At 49.1% G+C, this 26,072-nt stretch overlaps 1 protein-coding gene across 1 annotated transcript in view; it reads left to right on the forward strand.

The window, feature by feature from the left end:
• Nucleotides 1-26,072, forward strand: part of ubap2l (ubiquitin associated protein 2-like) — a 75,046-nt gene that overhangs the window by 14,832 nt on the left and 34,142 nt on the right. Inside the window, 8 exon segments of the mRNA XM_052045824.1 lie at nucleotides 4,695-4,747; nucleotides 10,508-10,593; nucleotides 11,195-11,366; nucleotides 14,533-14,731; nucleotides 17,962-18,209; nucleotides 21,126-21,298; nucleotides 25,664-25,853; nucleotides 25,969-26,008. Coding sequence (XP_051901784.1) covers nucleotides 4,695-4,747; nucleotides 10,508-10,593; nucleotides 11,195-11,366; nucleotides 14,533-14,731; nucleotides 17,962-18,209; nucleotides 21,126-21,298; nucleotides 25,664-25,853; nucleotides 25,969-26,008 — 1,161 coding nt within the window.

The raw sequence follows: 26,072 nt of genomic DNA on the forward strand, positions 1-26,072 counted from the left end.
GCTTATTTAGCCTATACGTGACTCAGATCCACCAGTGTGGTTGACTCTTAACGACCTCTTCGGTTCAGGGCTAGTAGTAGATGGGTAGTAAATGCTGCCACCTCCATCGATAATCTATTTAGAACCCCTCCCAAATTTACCCCTCCCACTTTTGCAAGTTGTTCATTTCCTGCCACCTTTTTCAAGGCTGTGAGGTCAGACCTCTGACCAATGTGTAATTGGTGTCCAAGTCCAATAGTGGATGCAGCAGTTCTGTCCTGGGACTGTGAGGGGTGTATAGGAGAGGGTCCCTGCTCCTGTCTTGTCGTCGGCTGTGCTGCCCCCCTCATCCAATATCTCAGCCCATCCTCCACCCGCTCTTCCGGCCAATCACTGCATCACGCAGTCTCCTTCAGGCCCCTGAAACCTCTTGTTGCAGCAAAATGTCTGCAAGTTTCAGGGGGCATCAAAAGTTGCTGCATTGCTGTGCACTGCAGACAGTGCAGGAGCTCCCTCCCCCAACCCCTCTTCACCCCATTTGTGCTCCAGCACAGCATCTATCCAGGGAGGGCAGGCCGGTGATGCCTTCTGTAGCCAGGCAGCTGTGTAGCTTTCCCTGTGAAGAATTACAAGGAAGTGAATCTATACATTCTCCCCTCTAGGAAGTGGGGGTGGGAAACGGGGCAGGAAGGGTGCGGGCTGTGACAGAGCGGAAAAGCCAATTGAGATTGACCAAGTGGTTCATTCTAGATTTAAATTTATCTGGTTGTAATTAAATTTTGCATTGAAGTGGGATATTTTGGGATTATTTCAGCTTGTGTACTACAATTTAGTAAGTGAGGGGGAAGCTCCAACCATCAGGGGTTGGCTTGTTTCTTAGTAATCTTTTCATTCCACCTTGGGATTGACTGATTTCTGAGCCGCCTGACATCATTAAAGACTGCAGAAGGTGCAGTCCCTAAGCTCTGGCATCTGAACCCTGCCACGCCCAGCCAAAGGGACATGATAAATAGGCCTGTACACATGCCCATAAATTGTTGGCCCATTAAAATGGGTTTCTGCCATCGTTCAGCGAGAAATTTCCTCCGTGTTGTTTTTTTTTCAAACTTCACTTTATTTTCCATCTAAACCCTATTATTGGCGGCAAGACTAATGACAGATCCCTGGCAGAGCTGATTAGGAATAGCCTAATTTATTTAACACCACAGATCTCATCAGCAGTGAGATACGGGGGCGTGTCTTTTTTAACTTCCCTCCCTAGTCTTTCCCTGCCCTCTCCAGCATGGGGTACAGAAATGTGGTGGATACATTACTAGACACAGCCCTGTATTTGAACTTCCTTGTGGCAACTGAGGATTAAAATCTGGTTAAACAAATCTTGGATAAAAATGAAGTGTCAGCAATGGTGAGGCTGTCAGGTTTTCTTCGAATCTCAGGCAGGGAACACCTTGTCTCTTTTGTTTCTAGACAATCATGCCTTATTTAATTTTTTTCTAACAAAAAAAAAGAAACCTTTTAAAAGAAAATTGAACTCTAACACATACGGAAGTGTTTTAGAAGTTTTCTGAAGGTTCACTCCCAGGGTTCAATTGCACAATTGTGATGGCTGGTTTAGTTCTAGTTCGGGTGAGTGTAGTCAAAAGTCCTTAACCTGACCTGTATGTGACTCCAGTCCCACTGGTTAGCTCTCTTAACTGCCTTCTGAAGTGGCCAAAAAAAAAGCATCAGCCTTGGCAGAAAATTCATCCCCTATTGAATGAAGTTAGCCTTTGGAGCCTGCGCGAGAGGTGGCTCATAGCTGTGAGAGCAAGGTGGGAGCACACAACCTCTGCTCCATCGCTACATCCCATGCTTTTGAGTTATTTCAATGTGTGCGTTGTTTCTGATGAATATCCACAGGTACACTGTTTATAGGAAAAATGAAAGCAAAGTGGGGGCATATACAAATTCTGCCTCCTTCTAAAACTAACCCTGAGTTACATCAATTGTCTCTTTCTTTTTGTTCTTTTTGTTTCTCCTTTTCAGGGCTCCAATTCACTGGGGGCGCCGGGGCAAATTGTCCTAGAAAATTTGAAACTGTGCCTGGTATGCTTAACCCTTTGACCACTGCGGATGCTCTTTTTATGCGTCCCATTCTATCGCTTAAGTTGCTTTGTCCTTAACCTACCTTGTCTCTTTTTTTAAAAAAAAATTGTTTCTAGACAATTGTGCCTTATTTATTTTTAATTTTTTTTAACAAAAAAAACTTTTTAAAAGAAAATTGAACTCTAACTTAAGGAAGTGTTTTAGAAGTTTTCTTAGTGACATTGCACAGTCTTGATGGCTGGCTTAATTCTAGTGCGGATGAGAGTAGTCAAAAGCATTAGGCGGTGTGAGGGTTAACCCAGGTGCTATTAATGTTCCCAGATATCTCCAATATGTTAATGCTGTTATCTGTGGATATATGACTGTTTCGTTCTCTACTGCTGTGCATCTGAAATGGATGCTGGAAGTTACAGTATATAATATTTATTTTGCACTTTTTGCACTGACTCATTTGGCTCGGATGTGTGTTCAAGGCTGTGATACCATGTCACAATTTGGTTCCAAGGACGTTTCACTTGCCATGGGATTGGTTTCTTCAGTCCTTTGAGCCTAATGGAGGTGTCACAACTGCCCTGTATGCTTGCTCTCCTTTCCCTTGGCTGTTTTATGTAATATATACAAGACGGGCACGTTCCAGCTACAGTGCTCCTTGCTACTGATTTGGTTGTCTACTATTTCCTAAGTTGCCCTCTCTGGGGGCAGAGGAGGAGAGGCACGAGGTATCCTTTGCGACCAACACCATCCTCTGAGTCGGGCCATGCTTCTTGCATTTTTGGTTATGACTGCTCTGCACTTGGCTTGAGGAGGATGGTGATGGAGGTACAGAATTGGACCGGGTTTCTGCTCCCACATACAATCCAGGGATTCCTGCTGGGAAGAGTTTGGCAGAGACGACGGCAAATTGAGACAAGATCAGGTTGACTCTCCGCACAGCCTCTTGCCGAGGGAACGGCTCCAGTGGATGAACTCCTCTAGAACAGTCACTGCCCCCACTAATAAATGCTTCAAAAGCAGATGAAGGCTTGAAAATAATTGAGGCATGCAGGAGTAGATTAATTGTGGAATACAGCAAGCTTGAATTAACCTGTTTGCTCAACTGGCAGGTTTTCTTAAGTGGGGAAGGGGCTCAGAAGTAATTGGGTAGCTCCAGTGGTATCTCCTCATCAATTCCATGGCCTTTTACCAACTCCTGCCAAGTGTTCGTAGCCTGCTCAAATAAATTTGTGCCCCCTTTTCTATTGTGGGCCTATGGTTGTCCCCCTCTTTCCTCTGTCCCAGACCAAAAGCTCAATTTGCAAGAAGCCAGACTCTTCTACCAATCCCAGTGCCACTCAGCTGTCTTGTATATATTATTGGAAGACAACACATGAATGCAACTTCCGTGCTGGTGTAGAGACTGCGGCTAGGCTAGTATTTGCTTCCCTCCTGCCCCTCCACCCTTCCTCCTCGCTCTCCCTGCTCTCAATGCTTTAAAGTTTGTATTTAATTAAAAGCTGTAAGAAATTTTAACACTGTTTGCACCCTCTCCAACTTCGGGTTAGTTTCGCTGACCTGACATTAGAGACGGTCTTCATTTTTCCCTGTAGGATCTTCAAGTAAAATTTTGAAGTTAGTTCTTAAAACCCGATGCTGTGTTAAGCAGCTACTGTGGGTATGAGTTTTTCCTTTTGTGGCCCAACCCTCTCAGTTTCTCCCAACCCTGCTTGGTTTGGCAGGGGCCAACCTCATGCCAGCTCCCTGCTCCTTTCAGTTTGGCTCCATGGTGACCCTAAACCATACTGACCATAATGATGGGGGGGTGGGGGGTGGAAACTTAATGGGTGGTTTCATCCACAGGGAGGTAAAGGGGCATTGGAGGCTTATTTCTCAGCATGTGGAACTTGCTGGTATTGTCCCCATTCCGAATTGCCCCATAAGAGGTTTAGAAGGATAGGGGTCAAATGCAGGCAAAAGAAACTAGCTTACACGGGAATCTTGGTCAGCATGGACAAGTTGGGCCGAAAGGTCTGCTTCCGTGCTGTATGATTCTATGATAAGAGCTACCTTGCAAGAAGCAATGCCCAGTTGACTTCCAATCGGGGTGGTGTTTCTAAGGTCACGGGGACTGCTGTTTCTACTCAGTGGTAGAGGTTGTACATTCCAAAGTGATTGGGGAAATAAACCAATTGAGGTTCGCCCAGAAGGATGTTACCCCACTGTGACGCCCAGTCTTTGGATGAATGTGGCCACTGAAGTCCAAGTGGTGGTGGTGGTCTATGTGCTGCCCCCTTGGGTGATATAGGTATTTCCTTGTGTTTCCCCTCTGACCAGTGGGACAATTTTGCCTTGGAGCAACGAACCTGCCCGGCCCTGCCCAGCCTCCAAATATCTGGCCCCTCTGTGAACAAGCCTGACCCTTCCACGCGGAGATACATTTAAATGCTGAGGCTCCAGCTGGACTTTGAGAGCACGGCCGACTTGGCCACAATGGGACTGAGCAGTAATCTGCAGTCCTGGCACGCTCAGTGATGCAACCTCCTCGGGGACTTTGCAGCCCGTGCCTGGTTCCCAAGGCTGCAAAATCCCTGAAGCTTGGCAGCAACTTCTTCATCGTATTTAATAAAAAAATACTAAAACTCTTTTAATCGTAGGTGCTTGGCGGACTGCGACGGAGGAGTGGGGTACAGATGACTGGAGTGAAGATGTAGGTATTTAGACTCTGCAGGTGTGCTCGTAAACTGACTGTAATGATATGCCTTGTGTGTGCAGTGTAAAAGTTGTCAATGTGACTCTTGGTAAGCTCCGCCTTTTGAGTAAAGATCTCGATCATTCTGATGTTTGTGCACTTAAGACGCCTTTGCCCCTTTCAGAGTGCGTAGAGGGACTGTGGTCACAACAATAGGCTGCTACCTTAGAATATCTGGGGTGGGATGCCCAAACAGCCTGGCGTTTCCTCCTCCCCAGCCCTTGGACGTGAATAACTCGTTGTTAAGTCCGTAGTGTAGGTCAGTGTGCCCATGCCATGAAGTGCAGGCAGAGTCTTAATGACCTTCCCTTCCTTGTTCAACTTTATTATCCCCCCACCTGTTTTATTTTAATTTTTAGGTGCTTTACAACACACCCCCTATTCAGCAAGCCTGGCCACATTATCACTGGAAAGTTTTAATTACCTCCTACAGTTGGGGGGAAGTGGGGAGCAGGGGTTAGTGGAGAGGGTCAGGTTTGTGTAGCGATAGCCATAGCCCCCTTCAAGTGAGCAGGGTTGAAACCAGCGATCAGCCACTTGAACTGGTTTGGGATTTGTACAGACAGAAACGCCTCCGTCCTCGCTCGTAAACGGTGCACGTGCCCATTGCTGGTTAATTTTGGGGGCGGGGGGGGGGGTGGAATAATTACCCTGCCCCTCTGGTAGTGACTGCAGGTGGCAATTACCCTGGTTTGTGGAGGGACTCATCAGATGGGGGGTGGGGGAGGTGTGCCATTGAACAGTTTCTCGACCCTCTCCGTTTAATCCTCCAAGTGCTGCTCCAGGTTATCTGTTTCGTAGCTTTGCTTTCATTTACGCAGCTAAGTTTTACCCCTTTATTTTTTACTTTTCCTATTTACCTGCTAGCGGCCGCTGTAAGTGGAGAATCCTTTGGTCACCAGCTGACGTCAGGAGGCTGCCTGCTGCTGGCTGAGAAGACCTGGGGGGGTTGGGGGGGGGGGGGGCGACCGGCCAACATGTGCCCGGTATCGCCTTTTTAGTTTGGGTTCTGCCTACCCTCCTTCACCCACCCCCTCCCACCCCCCCAAGTCGCGTTGTGGCTATGTTCTTTTTATTTTAGGAAATGTTTCGGAAGCCACAAAAAAAAACTGTGTGTGCAGTCTCCTAACTCCGAAGCCTCCTGACACTTGTAGTTTCCCCTATATTTCAGTCAGCACCAGGCACCACCTTCCTGACTCCTGATGATAAAAGGAACCCTCCCAAAGCAGTCAATGGCTGCTATCAGGTAAGACAGACTTCTAATCTCTCGCTGTTTCTCTTGAATTAAAAACTGTAAATTTACTCTTGCAGTTTCCTCTCCTTCCCTGCCCCACCCCCATTGACAGTCTTGACGTTAAGCCCAAGGGATCTTGCAATAATATTCGAGTCTTCCCAGACTTCAGAAGCTGCAGTGCATCAGGGTAAAATCAGCACATTTTGTCCAGAACCCCTCCCCGTAGAGCAGACTTGTCAGTCAGTCCTCTTCCTCCTGACGTTTTGCTTCCAGTACCTATCCAATGCCCTTTGCTTTTTATTTCCATTGCCCCTCTAGGCGGGGAATGTCGCATCAGAACAGCTGCCTGCGCCTTGCTTTCAATAGAGCTGCTTCTCCCATACAAAAGTTTTAAAGTCGTGCACCTCCCGTCTTCAAAATCTGCCAACTTTGCTCCACTTACCCGCTCTGAGCTTGTCGGATCCTGTCCACCACCTTCAGCCTTCTTTGTATCAAATCCCCAGCTTCTCCAGTCTTACGTAGGAGCTAAACACCAGCAACCACACCTTCCACCCCCCCTGACCCATTGAACTGTTCCAGTAAGTGATCCCTGTGCCCACTCTATAGCATAGAATACGAGAACTGGGATATTATGTTATCAACTTTACAAAATGCTGGTTGGACCACAATTGGAGTACTGTATGCAGCTCTGGTCACCACACTTCAGGAAGGATGTGGTTGCGCTGGAGAGAGTGCAGAGGTGACTCGACAGAACGTTGCCGGATTGGAGGACTTCAGTTATGGGGAGAGGTTGAACGGGGTGGCCTTGTTTTCCCTGGAGTGAAGGAGGCTGAGGGGTTTATAAAATTATGAGGGGTACACACAGGGTGGTTGATCTTTTTCCTGCGGTAGGGTTTCAAAAACGAGAGCATGGGTTTAAGGCAGGAAGGAGTCTTAAAGGGGATCTGTGGGGTAAGTTTTTTTTTTACACAGAGTGGTTGATACCTGGAACGTGCTGTCGGGGTGGTGATGGAATCGGCTACAATCTCTATGTTTAAGAGAGATTCAGACAGGTGCTTAAATGGGCAAAGCATTGAGGGATACAGTCCTAATGCAGGGAAAAGGGACCAATGTAGATGGGCAGAAAGGTAGGCATGGTTGGCCGAAGGGCCTGTTTCTGTGCTGTACAGTATGACACCTTCAGAAGGATGGGGGCCAGAATGGGCCACAGTACTGCAATTGTGACCAAGCCAGTGTTTTATACCTAGCTTTCCTGCTTCTCTGTTCATGAAGCCATGGTTCCCTTGTTGTTGTTCATGCCCTGCCAACTTTGAGCATTTGTGCACATTTACTCTCAGCCCCTTCAGAGCCGTGCAGTTTAGTTCACACTTCCTTGCTGCTGAATTCAGCAGTACAGAATTGGTCTGTGCAAAGAATTGTGGTGGCTGATCAGGTGTACCGTGCGTGTCCGAAATTGTGCCAAGCAATGAACAGCGAGTTGGGTAGCATCCGTGGGGAGAGATGGTGTTGATGTCTTGGGTTAGTGGCCTTAAGTTGGAGCGAGGAGATTGGTGGGGGAAGGAGGTTGTGGGGAACTGGAGAGTGGGCCGGTATTGGGGGTAGTTTGCAGGAGCGGTCAGAGGACAAAGTTGGAGTGGAATCTCAGCACGGAAACGGGCCATTTGGCCCAACTTCCCCATGCTAGTCTTCGCTCGAGCCTCAGGTGAGGCAGAATGGGAGAAGTGCCGGAGGAGGATCAAAGGAGTGAGTGAAATCACCTGAAATCACAGGAGGGTAAATTGTGGGACTGTTCTGGTGGTCTCGGGTGAGGAATGAGCATTGTCCCTGGACTCTGGGGAGAATTGACTGCCCCCTCGTTCAGCAGTAGCAGCCAGGGAACCTCTCGCGTCCACTCCAGATGGGGGTCGATTCAATGTCTTGCCCAAAAGCCACTACACCATCCCTGTTTTCCCACCAGTGCTGCGCTGGGAAGGTCGGCATAGAATTCCCGCTCCCTGAAGTGAGGTGGAACCCTGCAGAGACCCGCCGAGTTGGGAGCGAGTGCAGCACATCGGTAGGAGGCTGGGGTGAGGCCAGGACTGGGGCTGGAGCAGTTTACACATCGCTGGGTCTCTTGCCCCCAAGCCTCTCCCTCCTGCTTTTCTCCACTGCCGAGGTGTTTGTCCATCCCATTGTGATTTCAGTCTGCTGACGAGGCTCCTGGATGAAATGGCCAATGTGCCTCACTTTCTGTTTTGAGCTGGAAGCTGTTTTTTAATGGAAAGCAGTGTGGTGGGGGGGTCCCGGGACCCAATGGGTGGGCAGTGCTTCAGTGAAAAGGGGTGAGATACATCTTGGCACTGCAGCATTGGTGGGGTCAGGTCTGTTGCTGTACAAGGCTGTTGAACACTACTGATGGAATGGGTCTGTCACTGTAGCACTGGGTGGGGTACGGTACTGGTGGGGATGGGTCTGTCACTGTAGCACTGGGGTACGGTACTGGTGGGGACGGGTCTGTCACTGTTACACTGGGATACAGTGCTAGTGGGGACGGGTCTGTCACTATAGCACTGGGATACGCTGCTAGTGGGGACGGGTCTGTCACTATAACACTGGGATACGCTGCTAGTGGGGACGGGTCTGTCACTGTAGCACTGGGATACGCTGCTAGTGGGGACGGGTCTGTCACTATAACACTGGGGTACAGTACCGGTGGGGACAGGTCTGTCACTATAACACTGGGGTACAGTGCTAGTGGGGACGGGTCTGACACTATAACACTGGGATATGCTGCTAGTGGGGACGGGTCTGTTACTATAACACTGGGGTACAGTACCGGTGGGGACAGGTCTGTTACACTGGGATACAGTGCTAATGGGGATGGGTCTGTCACTACAACACTGGGATACGCTGTTAGTGGGGACGGGTCTGTCACTATAACACTGGGGTACAGTACCGGTGGGGACAGGTCTGTCACTATAACACTGGGGTACAGTGCTAGTGGGGACGGGTCTGACACTATAACACTGGGATATGCTGCTAGTGGGGACGGGTCTGTTACTATAACACTGGGGTACAGTACCGGTGGGGACAGGTCTGTTACACTGGGATACAGTGCTAATGGGGATGGGTCTGTCACTACAACACTGGGATACGCTGTTAGTGAGGACGGGTCTGTCGCTATAACACTGGGGTACAGTGCTAGTGGGGACAGGTCTATCACTATAACACTGGGGTACAGTGCTAGTGGGGACGGGTCTGTCACCGTAAAACACTGGGGTACTGTTTGATTGTGGTACAGCATATTTGCAGCTCCACTAATTGAAATAAAATATCACTCGATTAAATAAAAAAGTTCCACAGTGTGCACATCAGAGGCACGGTGCGTCCTGATGGCAGAGGATGCCAGTGTAATCCTTACTATAATGGGAGCCTGGGCCTCCGATGTGGACATGTCATTCGTGTGTACTTACCATGAGTAGAACAGGTCCCCACTCTGGCACAAAGGTGTGAGGTGCCCGGCAAGTGGGAAGTTAGTGGTTCATTCTGCAGCGTACTCAACCTGGACCATCGTGTTACTTGCAACCTTACTGTAGAGTCACAGAAATGTGCAGTATGGGAAGAGGCCATTTGGCCCATCATGTTGATGCTAACATAGTCCACTGACTTCCACTTCCCTGCTTTTGGTCATTAGCCCTTCAGAATGCAGCTCCTGTCCTGGTACTTCACACATGCGCTGAGCATTCCTCCTTCCTCTAGTAAGGCAACGAATTCCAGAACCCCTCATTATCCCCGAGGTGGGAACAAAATAGCTGTTCCACCTTAAATTGATGCTTGTACATTGACCTCTAAGGAAAATGGTTGTTATATCCCCTTTATCCAGCCGTCTCGATTTAAGACACCTCAGTACAATCTGTATTCCAAATAAAATGACAATGTGCCTGGCCATCTCTACTATTAACTAGTACTCCAGCAACATTCTTTGCCCACTCTGTTTCCATCAGATCCTTTAGAGTGGTGCCCACTGCAGATTATACCCATGATGGTGAGAGGGAGGTTTCACCGGTCCTTGATGTAGTTAAAGAACGATGCACCCACAGTGTAAACTCAGCAATGAGTGAAGGCCAGCTGAATATTGTCCTTGGATCACATGCCAGTGTTCAGTTAGTGAGGTGCTGCGATTTAGGGTGGTGGGGAGAGTGACCTGTGACCAAGCCTCCTGTGTAACCTCGCAAATCTAATTTGCTTTGGTGCGTCCAAGACGATTTGGGCTCCTCTTTCCAGGAGCATAACAGTCTCTTGTGGTACAATGGATTTATTGGGGCTGTCTCCTGAGCCGTGAGTTTCTGTCTGATAAATTTATTATTTGGGGAGGGGGGGAGGTGTGGTCTTTGTCACGGTGGGGTTGAGGCATGTCTGTAACTTGTGGGTCAGGTGCTTCACTGGTTTGATCTTTCCAGCCTCTCGCCTGATCTCTTAAATAACAAAAACTTCCTCTCCTTCAGCTGTCAGAGACAAAGATTTTCACCGCTTCCAACGTTGGACCCCTGCCTTCTGCCAACGAGACTGTGACAATCACAGCGGGTCAGAGGTGGGTCTCGGAGGATGTCCTCCCAACCACTTGCGTTGTCGCCTCCAACAATCTCGGCTGCCGTTAAACTTAGAGCCCGTTGCCAGGGTAATTTCCGATCGGGCTCTGCTTGTGTCTGCTCCAGCCCGTGCTTGCTTAATTTAAAAAAAAATGTGGATATTGTGTTCAGCAGTTGGAAATTCTGTGCGGGGAGAATCGTTCTATGTTCTACATCTGTGGCAGAGTAGGGGGGAGAAAGCTTCCCCTGGAGTCAGAAGATTTGCAGTGCAGAAGGAAGCCATTGTACCCTAACCTAATCCTATGCAATGCTAACCCTGCATCTCGCAGCTTGTCACCTACACGTCCAAGCACTGAGAGAAAGGAGCGAGTCCCATATCCCAACACCCTCAGGATGAAAACATTTTTCCTCCTGTCCCTCAACCAATTACCCTCGATCTATTCCCCCTGGTTTTTGACCTTTTCCCTCAATATCGACGGTGCCATTTCCTTAATGCAGAGCCCCAACTTTACAGAATATCTTGGCACAGTTGGTCAAAGCCCATGCACCCCGCCCTGTGCAGGAAAAGGTGCCCGCTTAATGCTTTCTACCCTCCTCCTGTAGGATCGACCTGGCGGTGTTGCTGGGCAAGCAGCCTTCCTCGTCGGAGAATGAGCCAGCTCCCTTGGACAGCTCTGCCTCGCCAACGCTCTCCCAGCCTCTGGTGTTCAACAACTCGAAGCAGCACCCCGTGCCTCAGCCGTCTCCCCCCACCACCTTCCCTCAGCATAACATGGTAAGTGTGGCGGAGGATGCCGGCTCCACATTGCATCTCTCTGAAAGCCTCGAGGCAGAGAGTGAGGTGGGGTTGAGAAGTGGTACAAGTCCTCCCCAGGTTATGATGGGGTTCTGTTCCTGAGAACTGCTTGTACCCGAACAGTTTGCAAGTCGGAAATCTAGCTGTTCAGCAATATATTTAATTGGTTTATTATTGTCACATGTACCAAGATACAGTGAAAAACTTTTCTTTGCAAACCATTCAGACAGGTCATTACAAACATAACTATATCAAGGTAGTACCAAAGGAAAAGCAATAACAGAATGCGGAATATATTAGTTACAGAGAAAGTGCAGTGCAGGTAGACAATAGGATGCAAGGTCCACAACGAGGTAGATTGAGAAATCAAGAATTCATCTTTACCGCACAAGAGTCTGATGACAGCAGGATAGAAGCTGTCCTTGAGCCTGGTGATACATGTTTTCAAGTTTTTGTATCTTCTGCCTGACGGAAAGGGGGGAGAAGAGAGAATGATCGGGGTGGGAGGGATCCTTGATTATGTTGGTTGCTTTATCGAGGCAGTGAGAAGTGTAGACGGAGTCAGTGGAGGCGAGGCTGGTTTCCATGATGTGCTGGGCTGTGTCCACGACTCTCTGCAGTTTCTTGTGGCTTCGGGCAGAGCAGTTGCCGTACCAAGCCGTGATGCATCTGGATAGGATGTTTTCTATGGTGCACCTGTAAACAGAAAAAATCCCCAGGGTCATTGGGGATCTGCTGAACTTCTGTTTCATTATAAATATAGGTCAGCCAGGAGTGACATATAGTTAAACCAGGGGTTTAATTCAACCATTTAGATATTGCAGCAAACCAAGTTTCCACATGGCAGAAGACGCCTGCAGTGGCTGGCAAATCCATTGCACAGGTCTCCCAAACGCCTGTTTGTATGTATGGGCTGTACATAAAAGTAGGACGTCTGTAACCTGGGGAGGATCTGTCATCAGAGCCTTTCATTCCATGACTGATGCTCCACTTCCCCATCCACTATCTCACAATTCTTCATAGAATCATAGAACAGCACAGCACAATACAGGCCCTTCGACCCACGATGTTGTGTCAACCTTTAAACCTCGCCTAAGACTATCTAACCCCTTCCTCCCACATATCCCTCTATTTTAAATTCCTCCATATGCTTATCTAGCAATCTCTTGAATTTGACCAATGTACCTGCCTCCACCACTCCCCCAGGCAGCGCATTCCACACCCCAACCACTCTCTGGGTAAAAAACCTTCCTCTGATATCTCCCTTGAACTTCCCACCCATTACCTTAAAGCTATGCACTCTTGTATTGAGCATTGGTGCCCTAGGAAAGAGGCGCTGGCTGTCTACTCTATCTATTCCTCTTAATATTTTGTACACCTCTATCATGTCTCCTTTCATCCTCCTCCTCTCCAAAGAGTAGTAAAGCCTGAGCTCCCTTAGTCTCTCCTCATAATGCATACTCTCTAAACCAGGCAGCATCCTGGTAAATCTCCTCTGCACCCTTTCCAATGCTTCCACATCCTTCCTATGATGAGCGACCAGAACTGGACACAGTACTCTAAGCTTTACCTGCTGTGCCTCTGTGCTGCTGCTGCTTGGAAGGGTGAATCAATAGAGAGCGGTTAATGAGTCAGTGAGATACAGGCCCTTCGGCCCACCAAGTCCATGCCAACCATCAAGCACTAATCCTATCTTGATCCATTTATTCCCTCCAGACTTGGACAGGGTAGATAGATGAAAGATATTAGATGGCTGGACCGGGGGCGGCGTTCTGGACCTAAAGAGAATGCAAGGGAAGACTTTCTCTGCAGAAGATATTTCTTATCTGGAATTCCCTGCCGGTGGAGTTGATGGGAAAAGTGAATCGACCTTCAAAAGGAAATAAAACTTTAAAAATGTTGGAAATGCTTAGCCAATCAGGCTGAGAAGTATAGTTGACGTTTCAGGTTGATAATCTTGTGGCAGAACAGGAAGAGTGAGAAAATGAATGTGTTTGAAATTACAGAGAAGAGGAGGGGTGGAGAGAACAGGGAGTGCTTGTGATAGGGTGGAGACTGAGGTGGTCCAGGTGATGCAGTGCTTTTGGTGCTGCCCAGTTAATGGAGGAAGGAAGACATTTGGGCAATGCAAAAATAAAAGGATGTGCTTGAACTGAGAGTTGCAGAACTCAGTTGCTGGAAATCAGGGGTGGGGGGAGGTTTGCGGGTTTAAAAAATAATGTTGGAAATGCCCAGTGGGTCAGGCAGCATCTGTGAAGAGACAAAAACTCGGTCAGTATTGCAGGTGGATACTGGCCAGTGCTGATGCACACAGGAAAGACAGGTTATCTGAAATTGTTAAATTTGGTATTCAGTCCTGAGGGCTCTTGTTGGACCCAGATGGAAGATGAGCTGCTGTTCCTTGAACTCATTGGGTTGTGTTGGAATGGTGCATGAGGCAACGGAGGTTAAGGTGGGAGTGGGGTGGAGAATTAAAGTGGCAGGCGGCCGGAAGCTTGGGAACACCTTGGACAGGCCCTTGAGGGAGGATAATTTGCAGGGCTGTAGGGGAAGAGCAGGGAAATGGGGTTGCTTCATTAGGAGATTGAACAAGCTGTGACCGCTTTGTATTGTGAACTCCTGCTGTGCTGTCTGTCTCGAACTGTGGACATGTGGGCTTTCGCCAAGTGCCTTGGCTCTTCGTGGAACAGTGCACTCCATGCTACCAAGCCAAAGCTCAAACTGTGCGAACCACTCTCTGGCGCTCATTAAGGGCCCGAGAATTTTACTTGTGGAGAAGGGGTTTGAAGTCGTGGAGGAGGTGGGTTTGACCAACCAAGGAGGGACTCGGTAGAGAAGCCTAGACAATGTGGACAACCTCTCGGGTCAGCAACTGGGGGACAGAGAGGGAGTTCGGAGGAGAAATATCTGAAGGGGCAGTGGCTGTAGAGGCCCTTGTCGTGTGCAGAGAACAGGCACTGGAACTACTGTTGTGGAGGGACGTGCTGGGAAATGGGACTTGGCTTGGGGACTATCCCCCCGCCCCCCCCCACCCCCCAGACGAAGCAAACTCGATGGGCCGAGCTTTTCCAGAATGCTGAGACCAAAGCATTTGTTGCCTTCCACCTGACGCTTTGCATTTGTTGGTCCACTTTCCCCCCTCCAGGTCAGCATGCTGAGTAAGAACTTCGGCGATGTCGGGGAGCCCAAGGGCGGCAGCAGTGCCGGCTCTCAGCTCCTGGAGCAGCTGAAGACCGCCCAGGCCCTGGCGCAGTTGGCAGCCCAGCACACGCAGCCCACCAGTAACGCCACCTCCTCCTGGGACATGGGGCCCACGTCTCAGCCCTCGGTGCTTGGCCACTTTGGTAAGTGGTGCGTCTGGGGTGAGCGGAGGGGGGGTTGGGTTCTTGTCTGAGTGCGCGGAACAGCCTGCTTGGTTGGTGCCCCGATACATTCCTTGCCTCCCTCCTTCCCACCACCAATGCAGTGTGGCTGCAGTGTGCACCAAGTCGGGTCAAGTTTATTGTCATCAAGTACGCTGACGTTCAGTACAATGAAAAATTTGCAGCAGCATCACAGGCATCTGGGTACAGACAACACGCAGAATATAAATTATACAAGACAGTGGGGAAAAAAACTCTGCTGAAACAAGACATCAGTGCAAAAAAAACGCCACATCCAGAGACCAGTCAGAGGGATGAGGGGGATCTCATTGAAACCTTTCAATATACTGAAAGGTCTGCATAGAGTGGACATGGAGAGGATGCGAGGCACAGCCTCAATGTCCCTTTAAAACTGAGATGAGAAGGAATTTCCTCACTCAGAGGGTGGCGAATCTGTGGAATTCGTTGCCACAGAGGGCTGTGGAGGCCAAGTCATTGGTTGTATTTAAGGCAGAGATTGATAGGTTCCTGATTGGTGAGGGGGTTAAGGGTTACAGGGAGCAGGTGGGAGAATGGGGTTTTTAAAGAAAAAACCGCCATGATTATGGTGGAGTGGACCCGATGGGCCGTATGGCCTGATTCTGTTCCTTTTGTCTTATGGTCCATCTACAAAGTGCACTGTAGTTACTCAGGCTACCTCCCAAATTGGCAAAGGGAGCAGGTGCATGGAACGCTGCCACCCACAGGGTCCCCTTCAAGTCCACCACAGTCCTCTTCACCGCTTCCCCCTTTCTCTGCCTCCTTCAAAACTTCTCTGGAATCTCTAGACCTCTCCCGGTTCTAATGAGAAGACCGTTCACCTAAAACCTTAACCCTCAAGCCTGACCCATCCTGACTTGGAAATATATTGGCCGTTCCTTTGTCATCACCAGGTCTAAATTCTGGAACTCCCTCCCCAACAGCACTGGGAGCATCTTCACCAGCACGGCTGCACCAGGAAGGTTGCTCACCATCTTTGCAGGGAGTGATTATGGATGGGCAATTAGTGCTGGCCTGACCAGTTTAGATTAGTAATTGGTCTATTATTGTCACATGTACTGTGATACAGTGAAAAGCTTTGTTTGTGTGCCATCCAGACAGATTATACCCAAGTACCTTGAGGTAATACAAGTGAAAACAAAAACACAATGCAGCATACAGTGTTACAGTTAGAGAGAGTGCAATGCAGGGAGACAAATAAGGTGCAAGGGCCACGACAGGATAGATTAAGAGATCAAGAGTTCTTTATCATACAAGAGGTCCATTCAAGAGTCTTTTAACACTGAGGTGGAAGCTGTCAAGCCTGGTGTTATGTGCTCTTGTACTTTCATCTGCCCAACAGAAGGGGTGAGAAGAGAGCGTCCAGGGTGGGAGGGGTCTTTGATTATGTTGGCTGCATTCCCCAGGCAGTGGGAAGTGTCGACAGGGTTATTGGAGGGGAGGCTGGTTTTCATAATGTTCTGGGCTGTGTTCACAACTCTGCAACTTCTTGCGGTCTTGAGATGCAGTTAAGATCATGTGTGCTCAGTAACCCACACCTTTCCAGAGTATGCTATAGGTTCCAGCCCCAATCTGAAATCTAGCTACAACCTTGTAGGAAGTAATGATGTTGATTACCCCCAGATATTGCTCCATGGTTATCTGACCTTCCCTGTTGAGGCTTAAATAGGGATTCCCCCATATTGGGTTCACTTCGCCTTCAAATCGTAGACACAAATCAGAAATCCTCAATACGTCAGGCACAGTCTGTGAAGAAATGGACAAAATGTTAAGGTTTCATGTCAACAATCTTCTTTTCTGAACCGGGAGAGGTTCAGAGATGTAAAGGAGATTGCGAAAGAGAAGGCCTTTGGTTGGGTCACAGGAGGGAGAGACTGAAGGACTTAAATAATGGTCCAAGACAAGTAGAATTGGTAGTGTGCAGAATACCACAGATCCTAAAAATCTGAAATAAAAATAGGTAACACTGGAGATGCTCAGCGGGTGTGGAGAGAGAAACTGATAACGTTTCAGGTCGCTGAGCTTCCCCCAGAACTCAAGACTTGCAAGTCAAACCATGGCAGACAAAAGGAATGGGTTGAGAAAACTAGTGAGGTTAAAGCAATAAGATGCATCGAGTGCTGGGTTTAAATCGTCGCTAGTTACGAATGTTGAACCACTGGACTTGTGTCCGGGGTATAGAACGTAACACAAGCCCCTCAAGCCTGCCCCGCCATTCAGTATGATCTTGGCTGATCTATGCTGGCCTCTTCTGTGTCAGTTCTTCACCCTCAATTCCTCGATCTTTCTGTCAAATATTTATCCATCTCCACCTTAAATATATCCAACGATCCGGTCTCCACTGCCCTCAGGCAGAGAATTCCAACACTCTGAGAGAAGAAATTTCTGTGCATCTCAGTTTTAAATAGCCATCCCCTTATTTCTTTATTAGTCACATGTACATTGAAACACACAGTGAAATGCATCTTCTACGTAGAGTGTGCTGGGGGACAGCCCACAAGTGTCGCCACGCTTCCGGCGCCAACATAGCACACCCACAACTTCCTAACCTGTACGTCTTTGGAATGCGGGAGGAAACTGGAGCACCCGGAGGAAACCCACGCAGACACGGGGAGAACGTACAAACTCCTTACAGACAGCGTCGGGAATTGAACCCGGATCGCTGGCGCTGTGATTGTGTTACACTAACCGTTACACTACCACGCCTGCCCTATTTTGCAGCTATGCCCCCTTGTTGGTTCAAGTTCAAATCCTACCGTGACATCTAAGAATCTGAATCCGGAATTAACAAAAGCTATTAACTACATAGTGCAACCATAAAAACCCATCTGGGGCACAGGTGACCTTGAGAGACAGCTGTGTGTGATGGAGTCTCGGTTGCCTTTCTGAAATGGCAGTCGATACGTAGGGCAAGGGGAGGATCGGGCAAATAGTGACAGGCCTTGCCTGCAGCTCTGCCTCTTGTGCTCGACTAATTTAAGGGATGTTGTTCAACTAGTGGAGTTGGAGGGGTGGGAGTTGGGTTGCTTGTAAGATGAGGCTTCAGGCTCAGTTTGTTTGAGCTTGCTACTGCAGTCATTGGAGTGCAGGATAGGGTAACGTGTGAGGCCAGTGCAGAGTCCCCCTCCTGTAGCAGCAACGATGCCGATCAGTGTCTGTCTGTCTCTCTCTAGAGTTGAAAAGCCAAACTGAATCTTCAGTTCACGGTCCCTTCGGACAACGCCAGTCCTACTCCAACTCCAGCATGATGGAAGTCTTCATCCCCACCAAACAGCCAACGGCACCTTCAAACTCACCTCTGCCAAACAAATCCGGCGCCACGCAGGTGTCCCCCGGCTCCTCAGAGAACCAGTCCTCCAGTCCCCAGCCTGCACAGCAGAAGCTGAAGCCACAGAAGAAGAAAGCTTCAATTTCTTCCAAGGTAAGGTTCCCCATCTGCGGCCCGTGCTGGACAGCCCAGGGTACTTGACGGCCAGTGATGCGCTTCTCAGGTGTGGCTGCTGCTGTGATCGTTGGCTCAGCTGCCTGTTAGAATCGTACGGCTCGGTACAGGCCCACTATCCCCCTGCTGGTTATCAAATGCCTTTTCCACGCTCTTCCTCTTTTTCAGCACTTGGCCCCTAACCTTTTATGCCTTGGTGATTTTAAGTGCTCATCTATTAATTGTTGTGAGAGTCTCCCTCCACCATTCCCTCAGGCAGTGTGTTCCAGATTCCAGCCACTCTCTGGGTGAAAATAATTCTTCCTTGGATTTCCTCAATGCCTTGAGGTTATCAGTGCCTCTGCTAAGGGGAGAAGTTTCTCACTATCCACCCTGTCTGTCGTCCTCGTAATCTTGGGTAGCATAATTGATGCCCCTCACTCAGCTCCAAGAGAAACAAACCCAGCTAATCCAGGCTCTCCTCATAACTGAAACGCTCCATCCTTGGCAACATCCTGGTGAATCTCCTCTGCAGCCTCTCCAGTGCAATCACATCTTTCCTATAGTGTGGTGACCAGAACTGCACGCAGTACTCCAATTGTAGCCTAATGCGTTGTTTGTGGTTGTACCACAGCATCCGTTATATTCTGTGCTAATAAAGGCAAGCGTCCTGTATGCCACCTTAACTACCGGTGCTGTTGCCTTCATTGATCCTTGAACGTGTGCGGCAAGGACCCTCCGTTTCTCTGTACTTCCTAGCAACCTTCCATTCCTTATTAGTCCATCCAAAATGCATCACCTTGGGTATCTCAGGATCACAGCTGTATGCGATGTTGCTGAGACCACACCTGGTCTGGTGCAGTTCTGGTCACCCAGCTATAGGAAGGATGTCATTAAGCTGGAGAGGGTGCAGAAAAGATTCACGAGGATGTTGCTGGGACTGGACAGCTTGAATTATAAGGAGAGGCTGGGACTTTTTTTCCGTGGAGCTGCAGGAGGCTGAAGGGTGGCCTTTACGGAAAATCACGAGGAGCATAGATAAGGTGGAGAGTCACGGGTTTTATTTTCCCCAGGGTAGTAGAGTCTAAAACTAGAGAGCATAGGTTTCAGGTGAGAGGGGAAAGATTTAAAAGTGACCTGAGAGGCAACCTTTTCACACTGAAGCTGCTGGGTATATGGAACGAGCTGCCAGAGGAAGTAGTAGTTACAACTTTAAAAGACATTTAGACAGTTCCATGGAGATCTAGTGGTACGGGGCTAGCTCAGTTAGGCAGGTTGGTCAGCATGGACGAGTTGGGCCGAAGGGCCTGTTTCCATGGTGTGTAACTCTTGTTCCATCTGCCATTGTTCTGCCTATCTTTCCAACTGGTCCATATCACCTTGTGGCTGAAGACTACCTCCTGTTAACGGCACCGCCCACCGATTTCCCTTTTGGGCACAGCAAGCTCCCAAAAGCAGCAGCAGAACGATGACCAGGCTTGTCCTTTGGCAGTGGGAATTGCTGGTGGTTGTTCCCCAATGTTGTGGTAGGATACGAGTCTGTGTTGATCCTCCCTCCACCCCGAAAGGTGGCCCCCTCTGATGGCAAGACCCTTCCTCGGCACTGCACTGGGAGTATTAGTCCAGGGTTTTGTGTTCAAGTCCCCAGACTGGGACTCGAACCCACAATTTTCTGTGGACCAGGTTTGGGGTCAGAGGGGAAAGATTTAAAAGGGACCTGAGGGACAGCTTCACAGAGGGTGGTGTGTATATGGAACGAGCTGCCAGAAAAAGTGGTCGAGGTACAATAGAAGACATTTGAATAAGTGCATGGACAGGAGGGATACAGGCCAAATGCAGACAAATGGGACTAGTTTGGTGGGCACTATGGTTGGCATGGACGAGTTGGGCTGAAGGGCCTGTTTCCGTGCTGTATTTCTCTGAGGGAGTCACAGCTGATGCAGCGGGAGTAGGTGGTCTCGCAAGTCACCGTAGAACGACAGTGACCACGCACTTGGTCACAAGGGAGCCTCGTCATTGACAGCTTGACTCGCAGTAGAATGGTGCTTTTGGATTGCAGCAGAGTTTAAAAACGTGTCTAGGCTGACCCTTAATAACCCTGACTGATGCTGTCTTTTAGTTCAGGCAGTTGGTTGAGATGCATCGGAACTGGAGTGCTCCTGGCTAACATTCTTCCCAGGAACGGCGTTCACCCAGAGAAGGATCACTACTCAGTCACTTCAATTTTTTTTGTAGTCAGATTGACTGCAAATACCTCCAGGAGTAAACCATCCTCTGAATAGTTCTGTGTGAAATTACAGATTAGCGCAGTGTGAACATTGCAATTTATATGCAAGATCCTACTGTGCAGGCCTCCTGTTTACAGGTTCCTTGAGGGATGCCCCTCCCTTAGTTTCTGGTTCCCTCATCAGTGGGAAGAGTTTGTCCTGAATTGGTCTGTTCAAAATCACCACCATTGGGTCTCCTGTGAAAGGTTGCCTGAAGCAGATGGTTTTCCCCCATTGAATAAGCAGGTCCTCTCATTCACCCACCTGTTATGCTGCCTTGCCCATCAGTTCACCCATGATTCAGGTCTGCAGGGTGGCTTTCAGGCAGGCACTCCCAGTGCAGACCTAAGGGAGCATCACACAGCCAAAGGTGCTGTCTTTCGAAAATGGTGTTAAACCCGTGGGGGGGCCCCCCTCTGCCCTCTCGAGTACACATGAATGTTCCCATGACCACAGTTGGAAGAACAGTGGTTGGAATGGGGTGAGGGTGTGTTTTATGTTGCACTTCCTATGATACAGCAGTAACTGCACTTTCAGAAGTATGTAGTTGGCACCAAAGTGCTTTAGGACGTGGAGGGTTTTATGTGAAAGTGATTCTCAACCCTGGTGTTATGTGCTGAATTTTTGACCTCCCTTCCTTTCCTCACAGATCCCATCTTCTGCCGTAGAGATGCCCGCTTCAGCTGATATAGCAGGGTTAAACCTGCAGTTTGGGGCTTTGCAGTTTGGTTCCGAGCCCATGTTATCAGAGTATGAGTCGACCCCAACGACCAGTGTGCCCGTGAGCCAACCCCAGAGCAGCCTCTACACCAGTGCTGTAAGGTAATGCCAACACCACTCGATACTTTTCTCCTCCTGCGCCGTCTGGTGGACTGCTTCTGCAGTGATCTTTGAATATTTTTGTGGCAAGTGGGAACTAAGTCACATGTACATCGAAACACACAGTGAAATGTATCTTTGCATAGAGGGCTCTGGGGGCAGCCCACAAGTGTCACCACGCTTCCAGTACCAATGTAGCATGCCCACAACTTCCTAACCCGTATGTCTTTGGAACATGGGAGGACTGGCAAAACCAGCATTTATTGCCTGTACCTATTTGCCCCTTGAAATGTGGTGAGCCTCTAGTCCTTTCGTTGAAGGAGCTCCCACAGCAGTGTTGGATAGAGGTAAAAGCATTTAGGCCAAGCGGCAATGAAGGAACAGTAGATAGATTCCCAAGGGGGGATGGTGTGTAACTATGTGCCTGTTTCTTGACGGCAGAGACTAGGGCAGATGCTATTGGAATAGCCTGTAGTGTACCTTGTTCATGGACCACTGCAGCCATGGTGTGCTGGAGGTGGATGGAGTGAATGGGAAGAACGTCCAAGCAAGCTGCTGTGTTCTGGATGCTATAGTCACTGACCACAGAAACAAGCCCTTCTTACTACCAAGTTCGCCACCCATTGCACAGATCCAACACTGGTCCCCTTTTCTCCCCACATTCTCATCAGCTCCCGGCAAACCACCCCCACCAGGTTCCACCGCTCACCTACGCACTTGGGCCAGTTAACCCACCAACCCCACACATCGTTGGGACGTGGGAGGAAACCCACGCAGTCACAAGAAGAACGTGCAAGCTCCACACGCGGACAGCACCAGAGGGCATGATGGAACCCGGGTCTCTGGAGCTATGAGGTAGTGGCTCTACCCACTGTGCTGCTTGAGGGTTGTTGAAGCTGCACTCCTCAAGGCAAGTGAGTGGAGTTCTCCATCACACTCCTGACTTGTGCACCGTGCAAAGGCTTTGGATCGGCTGGAGCTTTATTATCCTTGTGCCTCTGTGCCACCCTTGGGTTACAGAAGACACTAGAGAAGTCCATGAGGGAGGGAAACAATCAGCTGATGCATAGAGGGGCAATGAACACTGACGTGGCAGATGGACTGAATGGCATGGTAGTGCAGTGGTTATCGTAACGCTTTACAGCGCCAGAGACCCGGGTTCAAATCCAGCCACTGTCTGTAAGGAGTTTGTACATTCTCCCCGTGTCTGCGTGGGTTTCCTCCAGTTGCTCCGGTTTCCTCCCACATTCCAAAGACGTATGGGTTAGGAAGTTGTGGGCATGCTATATTGGAGCATGGCGACACTTATGGGCTGCCCCAGAACACTCTGCGCAAAAAGATGCATTTCACTGTGTTTCGATGTACACGCGACTAATAAAGATATCTTAGGCCATAATTTCTATGCAAAACATAGAGCAGTTAGCCAATTTCAGTGTTACGAGTGCAAATGTGTTCACTGGATGTCCAGTGCAGTGTTATTGGATGGTTCTTTTTACTGAGCAGCTTTAACTGAGTCTTTGTGCCAGATCAGAGACTATTTCCCTGATTTCAAGCAACTGCTGTCTATGGAGAGGCGATGATGAGCCCTTGTTGACCAAATTTGGGGCAGTACCATGGTGTTGCTGGTAGTACTCCAGCAGCCCAGGTTCACTCCTGACCTCTGGTGCTGTCTGTGCATGGAGTTTGCATGTTCTCCTATTGACTGCACGGTGCTCCAGTTCCCTCCCACGTCCCAGAGATGTGCAGATTGGTTGGTTAATTGGCTGCTGTAAGTTGCCCCAAGTGAGTGGTAGAATCTGGGGGCAGTTGATGGGAAGGGGGGGAGTGGGGGTGGAATTTAAAAAAAAAATGGGTTCAGTATAGGATTAGTGCAAATGGATGCTTTGTGGTCGGCATGAACTTATTTGGCCGAAGGACCAGTTTCTGCGCTGTATGAACTCTAAAACTGAACTTTGAAATGTTTGAGCCCCATATCTTTTAATAAATTAACAGTCTCTGCCATGTTGTTTTGCGTTAGTTTGCTCTTAGAAAGATTAAGAGTACAGTCTGTCATGAACTATTCAGGGCATTAGCAAGTGTTTCACTGCCGATCGAAGTACAATCACTTGTAGGTGTCGTGCACAGCAAGATTCCACAGACAGACACCAGCCCGTCTATTTTTGGTGATGTTGGTTGAGGGATGAGTACCTTCCTCTGCACCAGGGAGAACTATCCCCATACCTTTTCAAGATGTCAGCCCAGGGATCGTTTACAACCACCAGAACCACAGTGAATACCTCAGCAGAAAGGCAACTTGCCCGACAGTGCAGAACTCCTTCAGTGCCGGAGGGGTGACCCCAGCTTATCCACACCAGAGTGAGGCCTGGGGGCATAAAGCCATATCCATCAGCAGATGGACAACGCTCCATATTTCAACATAGTTTGAGGCTTATCCTGCTGCTGAGATGCAGGAAGATCCCACATTCGCCCACCTCCTCCCCCCAGGCTTCTGCTGAGCTCGACTATCCCCATTCTCCCCAGCCGTCTACACACCGACATGAGGGGTGGCCTCAGCCAAGGCAACGAACAGCAGTGTAACCTGACCCCTTCATTCTGGCCTCTCAGCAGAGCAGAGGGACAGCTGGTGAGCAAATAAGTGGAAAGTGCCTTGTGGCTTTCAGATCCACAGCTTGTTGGGACCTGAAAAGCACCACCATTGGATGCACCTGTTCCTGGTGGCAGCAGCCCCACACGAGGCTGGGTGTTTGCCAAGGATCCTTGTGTCAAACGTGCAGGCTCTCGACCTCCCTGTCCCCTTGTGTGGTGGTAAAAGATCCTGTGGCCACTTGCTGGAAGAGCAGTAGGGAGCTCTCCTCAGCGTTTAAGGGCTGGTGTTTTGTCCCACAACCAACACCTTTTTCAAAAAGAAATACTTGGGAGCTTGCTGTATTCAATCATGCACTGACCACACTTCAAAGTGAATGAAAACCTCGAAATGCCTGAAATCGGAAATGAAAGTAGAAAATGCTGGAAACACTCAGCAGGTTGGGCAGCGTCTGTGGAGGGAAAAACAGTTAATAATTCAGATTAGAGCCGGGAAAGAGAGAAAAGTTGAGACAAGTTGCAGAGAAGGCGGGAGAGATGTGGATGGGGAAATAACTGCTGATAGATTGAGGCCAGGGTGATGAGCTGTTGATGATGCAAGATAAAATATTTATTAGTCACATGTATGTCGAAACACAGTGAAATGCGTCTTTTTGTGTTACTGAGAATGTGCTGGGGGCAGCCCGCAAGTGTTGCCACTCTTCCAGCGCCAGCAGAGCATACCCACAGCTCCTAATCTGTACGTCTTTGGAATGTGGGAGGAAACCCACATAGACCCAGGGCGAACGTGCAAACTCCTTACAGACAGCGATGGGAATTGAACCCAGGTCGCTGGTGCTGTAATAGCATTATGCTAACTGCTACACGACCTGGTTGAGGTTAAAGAGGGCGGTTAGAGAGAGAAAACAAAGGAACATAAAAACAGTGAAATGCAGATCTGTAGAAAATAACAATCCACTGTTTCAAGAATAAAAATATTTTGTTAGAACATAGAACAGTACAGCACAGGAACAGGCCCTTCGGCCCACAGTGTCTGCACCCAACATGGTGCTGAATTAAACTAAATCTCTTCTGCCTGCACATGATCCCTACCCCTCCATTCCCTGCACACTCATCTATCTAACAGCCTCCTAAGTGCCTCTGTCGTATTTGCTTCTTCCGCCACCCCTGGCAGCCCGTTCCAGGCATCCACCATTCTGTGTGTGTATTACATCCTTTAAACATTCCCCCTCTCGCTTTAAATGCATGTCCTCTAGTATTTAACGTATCTATCCTGGGAAAAAGATTCTGACTGCCTACCCTATCTATGCCTCTCATAATCTTATAAACTTCTGTCAGGTCTCCCCTCAGCCTCTGCTGCTCCAGAGAAAACAATCCAACCTCTCCTTGTAGTTAATACCCTCTCATTCAGGCAGCATATTGGCGAACCTCTTCTGCGCCCTCTCCAAAGCCCCCACATCCTCCCTGTAATGGGGTGCCCAGAACTGCATGCAGTGGTCTCTGGAGGTGGTGAGGGCTGCTTTAGAAAACGTTATTGCCCTCCGTCCTTCCCTCCGCAGCATGAGCTATAAGGCTTTAAACGCAACGGTGCTCTGCAATTTGATGTAAATGTTACCACTTCCTAGCACTGAGGCCATTCAGCCCACTGATCCTCATCATCATTCCCCCACTCTTCCATTTATTTCTTCCTCCTGAAGGGCCTTGTTGTTTTCGCCCTCTTTCTCCCCCCCCCCACAGCTGCTGACTGCTGTGGCCACGAGTACTCATTGCTCTCTTCTTTCGCAGTGAGTCCTCTCCAACGATCGCCTCCAATCCAAGCCCGGATTCTGGCTACCAGCCCAACACGATCACGACCTCGGCATTCACGGCCCAGAGCAGCGCACCGGGGACGCAGTACGAGCAGAGTTCCGCGCAGCGGGCACCGTACTCCAACTCCCTATCCTCCTCTCCTCAGAAAGACCTGACGCAAGCCAAGGTAATGAGCTTCCTTAGCTGGGGAGGGTGAGGGTGTTTGCTTGTTTGATATTTATTCCCCTCGCCTCTCCTGACATGTCCCACTGTGTTCTGACAACATCCGATTTCTCTTGCAGAACGGCTTCAGCACGATACAGACATCGCAGTCTATTGAAGGTGAGTCGAGATCCTCGCTGGGGAGTGGGGGGGGGGCGGTGGTGGTCTGAGAGGGTGTGAGATT

This window comes from Pristis pectinata, chromosome 40 (assembly GCF_009764475.1).
Source record: "Pristis pectinata isolate sPriPec2 chromosome 40, sPriPec2.1.pri, whole genome shotgun sequence".
In the NCBI taxonomy this organism is placed as follows: domain Eukaryota; kingdom Metazoa; phylum Chordata; class Chondrichthyes; order Rhinopristiformes; family Pristidae; genus Pristis; species Pristis pectinata.